The following is a 9,102-nucleotide window of genomic DNA, read 5'->3' as shown; positions in this document are numbered from 1 at the left end:
GATTTTTTTTTGTGTTTTCTCGTTGACGTGGCAAGTACCGCAGCAAAATCGCACATAAGGCACCGCAACAGAAGATTTCTATATATATATATATATATATATATATATATATATATAAACTTAAATCTTAATCAACAGTTGTTAAGATAATTGTTGAAAGACGAATATTAAGCATATTTAAGGATGCTGTTTACTTGGAGGCGTTTCCCCATATCCACTAATTAAATTAAAAGGTTACAACAGCATCCGATACAGCAAATTCCAGCAAGGTCAACTGAGAAAGCTTCAAAATCTTATGATAATTTGGGTTCCCAAGCATTGATCTGCATTAGTTGTGCAACTACAAGAAAGCAAAGCAGCGGTGGACATAATAGACAACTAAGGCTTTTGAATACCAGTGTAAGATCGGGATATGCCTCTTGATAGTTATCTCAAAACGATGACTGCATTCCTCAAAGCCAGGTATCTTTGTATCTGGTCATCAGTGAGCCCTCGAATGCGCTTGAAGACACCAGGATTTGCATAGCGTAGGGTCGTCCTTGGGTCAACGTAGTGTGCCTGCATGGACAGTCTCACCGTCTAGTTAAAACTAAATTCGTAAGATAAATTCTACGGCATTGGAAGGTAATAGAAGCTCAAGCCAAAAAAAAAGAGCAAAGAAAGTTTTACATGAAGAGGCTATGCTCGAAACAGTGCTGTAGCAAGAATATCGAGCATCTATTGTATTGATCATCACCTTTTGACCAAGGAAAAGTAATATAACCTTCATAACCTTATTAAATTAACACCGACTTCAGCAGAATTGCTGGATAAAAATTAGGCATCAAGACTGAACCATTGATTGTGTGTACACCAAAATCCCCTCATCTCACATACCATTGACACATGAAATTTTGCAGAGGTGCCAAAGAAAATTACATCATTCACGAATAATAAGAACAATTAATCCCTAGTTAATTAGATGAGATCAATAATCAATTTTGTGAATATATTCTCACAACCCAATACTCCTCAGAATGTGTATCATTAGAATATTACAATAATTATCATCCACATAAAATATGCATACTTAGAGAGCATAATCAATGAGAAGAGAATTATTTAAAATGCAAAACTTAGAAAATCTTAACAGAGTCTAAAAATAAGTCTTCAGAGCAAAATATTTACTCCAAGAAGCAAGTGGCTCATGATGAAACTCCTGCACTTCCACAGAGCGCTATGCACATATGCCACAATGTGCTACAAATTCACCATTCCTCACTAGATGTCTGCAATTCACATTCTAAAAATTGACCACATAACACATACTACCTGTACTAGTCTCCTATATCATGAAGCAAAAGGAGTTTGGAACAACAAGAATCCTCAAGAATAGGATATAAAAATAAAATAAAGAGAGATATTCAGTTTTAGTTATGCTAAGTAAAATATTTAATTATGGTACAGTGGTTTGTTTGTTAGATTTCCAATTATATGTCATGGGTTGAATCCACTCAAATGTTATTCCCTTTACGCAAGTAGATTGTACAGGTGTCTCATCAAATCAATTTTCATATTTTGATTGGTTAGTTAGAACTTTGGTCACAGGTGTCTCGTCAAATCAATTCTAATATTTTCCTTGGTCATTGTTAACTAACTTATTCAATTAGCTTAATCAACTAATTTGGACAACGCTAGTTTTGAATTGATTAAAAAAAATTGTTTCATAAAACATAAGATTTCTGATAAATATCTGATAGACTGAGTTTGTATAAAGTCTCTGACCAATTATCTAAACTGTTAAGGTCTCAATTAATTAACTATAAGATTTTTTTTTTGGCCAACTAAAAACATTAAAAAATATATATTTCTTTTTAAATGCACATAAGGTTTGTGGTTAAGAACATAAATTCTGACTAATTAATCTAAAATACTTAGCTTTGGATTTAATTAAACAAAATACTTGTATTTCATTAACTAATATGCTTGATCAGTTTATTTTGACTAATGTCCTCCATGAATTATTGTAAGTTATTTATTGGATAAATCTGTTGTTTATTAACAGAATTAGAATTGACTAGCAAATTTATTAATTTATTACATTTGCTTGTAAAATTAACTCGATGGATTAAGTTGAACTGATGAAAATTTATTCAATTAGATTGTAAAATTAGTCTTCTGAATTAAATTGAACTAGTTAATGTGTTAACCCTCATTAACTAATTAGTTGATTAGTAAAATGGTTCTGATAATTATAAGACTGTCAATTAATTATGGTTAATTACCTGAACAAATAATTTAATCACCTATGCTATTGTCAAGTATTGTGTATATAACTATATATAAACAGAAATAACATTAGAGACAATCGAACCCAAAAATAGGTTGGAAAATTGACCATCCATCCATTGTCCCATAACTTTAGCAATTTAATTAGCATAAAAAAAATGAAATTATCTCCTTTATTTGTTATATCATCTTGTTCTTGAAGATCATTATTGTACTCTTATTCTGGAATAGCTGAAAACTTGTTTAGCTCTCAAGATGTGAGAGACAAAACTGGTAGCATGTGTTGTGTGGTAATTCTTTAGTGGAATCTGAGTTGTCCAACAAGACAACAACAAAACTCACCATCCAACGAGGACAATAGTGAATTCGTGGCACACTGCTCACTGTCCAACAAGGACAATGGTGAATTCATGGCACCCCCCTTTGGGAGGTAAGGAGTGTAGGTCATTCTTAATGAGTCACTTGTGTTGTATCTACTGCACCACTATTCCCCACCTACTGAAATAAGGCTTGGTTGTTGTTGTATCTACTGCACCACTATTGCTTTACTCTTTATCCTTCATGCTTATTATTAATAGCTTCAATTTTACATGACATTTATACAATAACCATGCTTTGATCTTGACTCAGGGAAACCTTACTCAATTGTGGGGCTAACCCCATTTGTGTTGGTAACATTTTTTTAGAGTTTCAATGAGTGACATAGCAAGTCAGTTAAAGAACAAGTTTTTTGCGGATGATAAATTTTGCAATATCCTAATTAACACATTGTGAGGTTTATTAATAAATGCTTGGAATAATTAACTGCATAGAAAGTGCCTAGATCAGCAACTAGATAAGAGTATTTACCTCGAATCCTGTTATATCACAATATTTCTTTGATGGGTACATAGAAGGAGGTGACTCAATGCTTAAATCTGAAAAAAAAAAAATATAAATGTCATAAAAAACAACTGAATAGAAAGATAAATGATTTTAATATGCTTAAGTTTTGGTTTCATACAATGAATTTTGACTGCTGAAATAAAATAATACAACAATAAATACAACAACAACCAAGCCTTATCCCACTAGGTGGGGTAGGCTTGCATATTTGTGGTCAACTTAACCAATCTAGATCATCCATATTTTCTATCAAGGGCTAGATAAATTTATAATTTTATCTTGCCATAGTAACTGAGATCCTATTTACAAGAATCTAATATTCACTCTAATTGAATCTACTACAACCATTATATCTGATTCCTCAACATGATTCATGAAAATAGCATTAATTGGTGTAAAATATTGTGCCAATAATTTTATTATTGTAAACACCACCATCATCTTTCATGCTGTGTTTGACAAGCATTGATCAGCATTCAATCAATAACCTTCTAGGCAGAGTTTTTATTCCATCTGATGCAGACAATGTAAGCTTTCCCCTTTATTGAAGTAGCTAGACAATTTTAAGCTAAAACTGCAATACTCCAAGTCAACACCATTTCTATTCACAAGGAATCTATATCCTAACTATTTTACACATTATTCCAATCAAAACAATCAAAGCAACAATATAACTTCCAGTTCTCTTCAAATGATCTAACTAGAGTCATTGCACGTGTCCTTTGATGTTCTCGTAGCTCCCTAGCCTTACTTTCTCAAAGGTATCATCTCTTGTAACATGTCAATCTAGCAAAGATGACATGAAATTCCCAAAAGAAATTACTAAAAAAGTCTCACAGATGTATATCAACTTCCTTCCCCCTTCTACAAGCACTCCTATCCATTTTCCCTATGTCTTGCACATCAATACTCATTTTCCTACCCAATATAAAGAATCTATACTCCAAATTTAGGGCGTTGGTGAGAGAAAACAGCTCTGACAAGCACAACATAAACTAAAATTTTGACTAAACAACATTAAGAATCTTCTAACCCCAGCCTTGTTTTGTGTCTTCAGATTGGTGAATTAGATGTTAAAAAAAATCAATATAGATGCTTTCAAACAAGGGAAACGAAATATTATTAAAAAAAAAAAAATAGGTGAAGAAAGCAAGGTTGTAGGACGAAGGTCGGACAGTTGGGTTCGTCGGCAGGGAGGGATGCATAGTTCTCTGCTTGGAGGATCTGCTTGAGATGCTTCCATTGGCGGCCTCTCGACTGCCCTTTTGGATATTTGTCAGACATCTGCACCCGCTTGAAGGGCAGAACCACTGGCAGCACCATCTCTGAGCTCGCAACCTCTGGCTCCATCTTCTCCTCCTCCTTACAATGCAGGTCCTAATCTAAGAAACAAAAAAAGGATTAAAACACAAAATCACCAACCGACTCGACAAAGATAGAGGATCAAACACAAAGCGAAGAAAGAAGAAATTGAGGACCGCGTATCTTTGAAGGTAGAAACCGCAAAGAGCACGGTGGCTTTCCACTGGACAAAGATATGGAAGCGGAAGTGACCTTGGCGAAGTTTCGCCGGCGTCGGCTGCTTCAGGCGACGAAAAAAACAGATTAGGGATTGAAGACGAAGGGGCAAGAGCGTACTTCCGAAGTTGTCTCCTCTAGCCAAATTTCTCTAACCGCACCACAAGAAATGATGCGCCTGAAACTTGCCTCGCCAAACTGGGCATTCCAGAATATATTTTTTTCTCGGACCACACCCCGATATTTCAGTAATTTCATAAATATATCAATAATTATATAATTAGTTTTGATGATGACATTATAGTCCACAAGCCATAGCGCAAACAATGAATACATAGTATTTTTGATGTAATGATCAGGAATTAATTTTTAAGAACTATCACTAAGGTAATGAATTTTTTTTAATGATCACATTATAGTTCATTTACGGTGAGAATAGTATTTTATCATGTGGCTGACGAATACAAAACCTTCACTTAAGGTGAGGAATATCAAATATCTCATTAGGTGAATACCAAATAAAAGGGTTGGGGTTTATTTCATAATTCTTTATCATTAAGAGATGTGTAAGTTAATAATGCTGGTGCAATCAATCATCCTTAATGAAAGGTTGATCAAGTTCATTTTGATGTTTAATTAATATAGTTATTGGTTGAGTGACTTGTCAAGTCAAAGTTTATTATATACTTGGCCATTGAAAATTTAATAGGGAGTTGGTATGAGAAAAAAATCAAATGAGGCAAGAAGGTTAGTTGGACATTTAGCAATTGAGTGTCAATATTGTGATAATAAAAGACAACTATGCTTGTCCCCAACACCCCTATTAATCCATTTCAAGGCTAACAAATTGAATGCAACTATTAGTTGTTAGCAAGGAAGTAATAGTAACATGTCATGAAAAATTAGAAGTCATGTAGTCGATGGATAGTCCACGCAAATTGTTTGTAGTGGTCATGGAAAATGAAGAACTAGATGTTTGATATGAGAAAAAATCCTAATAAGTTAAGAGTGACGGAATATTATGTAAGTTTGGAATTCCTAACAAAAATAAAGGTTGATTCTAAGCAATTGATATTTGGGCAAGTGAAGTGTGACATGAGTCTAGAGGGTAAACAAACCTAATCGAATCAAATAATATAAAAATATTAATATTTGACATCATACTTAAAAATTGGTGCCATATATATTCAAATTCAATTCAAAGTACGATTTGAAATGAAATTCGAGCTTATTCCCGTCGATCGGACCTTGATTTGAGTAAAATCAAATTATAATTTGAAATAAATCAAATTCAAGTTTGGTTTGAGTTATTATTTTGGGGTATTTATTTGTATTTTTGGATTGTGGTGTTGCTATAGGAAGAAGTATAAATAAATTAAAGGTTTTCTCACTTTTAAAAAGAATCTGAAAAGGAGAATGATAATAATGCTATCAGGATTAACCCATTGAAAGTTTGAAACGTCCTGAGTTGTGGAGTAGGAATCGAAATTTTCGAACCACATCAAAAAATATATATATATATTATTTGTTTATTTCTCTCATTATATTTTATTTATCTTATTTTCAAACGATCAACAAAAAAGCTATCCATCCAATTTGGTTAACTAATTCTGATCAGAACTTTACTTAGCAATCACAACATTACAAGCATCATGTACGTGTTTGACTGCCTGTCCTTTATATCGCTGTGGGCCGACGATGAAAAGTATTTGGGATGAATAAATCATCTTTTACCATATACACGCGTGTGACCGACATCCTTATCCAACTCCTACGGAGACGACTGCTAAATGGATCATAGACAGTCCATCCACCACACATGCATGCGTGACAAACTTTGTTTCGAAGTAGTTAGAAGATTTGTGGAGCTCCGGAACGACACCTCTCACCAATCCATTATTCACTTACACTTACACGAGCACCACTCCATTCTTTAAACCATCCATAGCAAATCATCTGGTCACTAACTTGTCAAACCATCCAAACTATAGCCAATGACATGCACTAAATAACCTTATCACAACAGTCCACATTCCTTTTTTTTCCTCCAAAGATTCGGATAAGAACACACTGATCAATCTATAATCAAGCAAAAGGTGGCATGAGATCACTATATTTGATACATGCATGCATGCATCTGGCCTACACGTGCAGCCAATGAGACTTGAGAGCTAACATTCTACGTACATGGATGATGGATTTTGTATACAAAAGGAGGAATGCTTTGATGACTAATCGACTTATTATTCCAGTGTTGAACCGAACCGGAGTCGGGTCGATCGTAAGTAGCTCCGTCGGTCGACAAGTGTTATAGGATTATTCTCCACTAAACGACAAAAACAAGCAGCGATAAAAGCTTCCTCCCCCTCGATTCTTGAGAAATTTCAAACCCACCCCTCCTCCTTCCTCTCTGAGCGCAGCAATTGCTATGCCGCCGCCGCCGTCGAACTCGGTAGTGCTGCCGCCGGGGTTCCGCTTCCACCCCACCGACGAGGAGCTGGTCCTCCACTACCTCCGCGCCCGGGTCGCCTCCGCCGCGGCTACCCCGTCTCCCCTCTCCATCATCGCCGAGGTCGACATCTACAAGTACGACCCCTGGGAGCTTCCCGGTTAGTAATTCGGCGCGCAGCGTGTTCGACGATATTCCGGTAGGCCTCACGTTGAACTCTCCTTCCTTTGCAGCCAAGGCGACGTACGGCGAGCGGGAGTGGTACTTCTTCAGCCCGCGCGAACGCAAATACCCGAACGGGTTCCGGCCGAACAGAGCGGCGGTGTCCGGGTACTGGAAGGCGACCGGGACCGACAAGCCGATCTGTAGATCGGGCAAAGGGAATGAGAAGCCTCTCGCGGTGAAGAAGGCGCTGGTGTTCTACATGGGGAGGCCGCCCAAGGGAGTCAAGACCGATTGGATCATGCACGAGTACCGCCTCGCCGACGCACACGGCCGCAACAGCTACAAGCCCACGAGACCACTCAGAGACTCCTCCATGAGGGTACACGATTAATTAATACAATCTACACATCTTCGTAATAAATTTCCATTAATTTCCTCGATTATATCGCATAATTGAATTGGAAACGCATGCAGCTGGACGATTGGGTGCTGTGCCGGATTTACAAGAAGACCGATCGCCTCCAGGCGGCGGCTACGCCGGCGACGACGGGCCAGGAAGACGCACTGAACACCTATTTGGACGAATTCGTCAGCTCGTGGAGCTTCAAAGACTACTCGCCCGAGAAAATCAATGGGATCGCCGACTTTGCTGCTCCGAGGCAAGCGCCGCCGACGAATCCATCTGTGCTGGTCGCCGGCGATTACACCGAGAGCTCGACGAAGCGGCAGAGGACGACGATAGGAGGTTATTGGGACGGCGGCGGAAGGATCTTTCAGCCGTCGGAGAGATCACAAAACTGTGAATCTGCGTACGGCGCTAACTTCGTGGAACGGTTATTGGAATGCAACAGCTCGAGCTTCTTGGAGCAGCCGTTTATCGACCGATCGCATTTGGGCTTCCACTAAGCAGTAGAGAAGTTTTGCGGCTGCTCCGCTAGAGCAGAGGAATTAATAGCGATTTAATTTGAATCAAATTAAAAACTGAAATAAATAATAGATAATTTATGGGATATAAAGCTGTTGTTACAATATTTTGGGTGGTTCTGTATGCATCTCCTTGTCTTATGCGTAGATGTTTCACAAAAAAAAAAAAAATTATTAAAATAAAAACAGAAACAACTCAACAAGAGATCGAGGAGTTGCCATATTCAAATGTGTGGAGATAAAATAAAATAAAATAAAATAAAAGAATTATTGGAGATTACTTGATTTTATTTTGGAAGAAATTAATCACCAACTTATTCATTAAACCATCAGCAACAAAAGAGGAAACTCAATTTCCCATGTTACTAATTTCCAAAAGAGTCGATTTACACTGGCTAAGGATTTTGTTCAATCATACATGATCTTGACTGAAAATAAAGGAGATGATGCATGGCTAGGGGTGACAACGAGATAATTTATATGTTAATTGAAAGAAGACTTTGAACGGAAAGAAAATGATGCTAAACGATTCTGGAGCTAAGAGATACGGACCTATGCACATTATAGACAGAGTCAATAGAAACATTAGAGTAAGAGTCAAGAAGGAGGCCCCTGGCACAGACACTTTCATGTTCAAGTCAGAACAATAGCCGAGCGAAATGGAGAAGACGATGAATAGTAAAACAACAGTGTAAATGCGCGAGTGTGCAGATGCGTATGCATTCATGTGCATACCTGGCCAATGAAGAGGACCCCTTTTTATAATGTCTCATATAACCTCTACATTAATAAAGCGGTAGAGAATGTCTGGTGTCAGAGTATGTCAGGTGGTGGATTATGTATGACAGTCTTCCTATAGGCCGAGGAAGACTCCATTGCATGCATATGTCATA

At 37.2% G+C, this 9,102-nt stretch overlaps 2 protein-coding genes across 5 annotated transcripts; one reads left to right on the top strand and one right to left on the bottom strand.

Moving 5' to 3' along the window:
• Positions 1 to 189: 189 nt before the first annotated feature.
• LOC122045402 (INO80 complex subunit C-like) lies at positions 190 to 4,867 on the bottom strand. 4 transcript variants are annotated; one of them, XM_042605614.1, is made up of 4 exons: positions 4,632 to 4,867; positions 4,329 to 4,530; positions 3,118 to 3,185; positions 190 to 558 (listed from the first exon to the last, which is right to left on the bottom strand). In XM_042605614.1, the coding sequence occupies exons 2-4, from the start codon at positions 4,501 to 4,503 to the stop codon at positions 427 to 429; spliced, it is 375 nt and encodes a 124-aa protein (XP_042461548.1). In that variant the 5' UTR covers positions 4,504 to 4,530; positions 4,632 to 4,867; the 3' UTR covers positions 190 to 426. The 4 variants fall into 4 exon arrangements, with proteins under 4 accessions (XP_042461548.1, XP_042461547.1, XP_042461549.1 ...); XM_042605613.1 differs by having other exon boundaries at positions 4,329 to 4,535; positions 4,632 to 4,866; XM_042605615.1 differs by having other exon boundaries at positions 4,329 to 4,535; positions 4,708 to 4,866.
• A 1,933-nt stretch (positions 4,868 to 6,800) lies between these two features.
• On the top strand, positions 6,801 to 8,335 carry LOC122049007 (NAC domain-containing protein 2-like). The gene is made up of 3 exons (XM_042610509.1): positions 6,801 to 7,280; positions 7,354 to 7,664; positions 7,760 to 8,335. Exons 1-3 carry the CDS (start codon positions 7,100 to 7,102, stop codon positions 8,189 to 8,191), a joined length of 924 nt encoding a protein of 307 aa, XP_042466443.1. The 5' UTR covers positions 6,801 to 7,099; the 3' UTR covers positions 8,192 to 8,335.
• The last annotated feature ends 767 nt before the right edge of the window (positions 8,336 to 9,102 follow it).

Source organism: Zingiber officinale, chromosome 2B, assembly GCF_018446385.1.
Source record: "Zingiber officinale cultivar Zhangliang chromosome 2B, Zo_v1.1, whole genome shotgun sequence".
NCBI classification, from domain to species: Eukaryota; Viridiplantae; Streptophyta; class Magnoliopsida; order Zingiberales; family Zingiberaceae; genus Zingiber; species Zingiber officinale.
The sequence above is the reverse complement of the archived record's forward strand: the minus strand, read 5'-3'. Positions and strand labels throughout refer to the sequence as shown.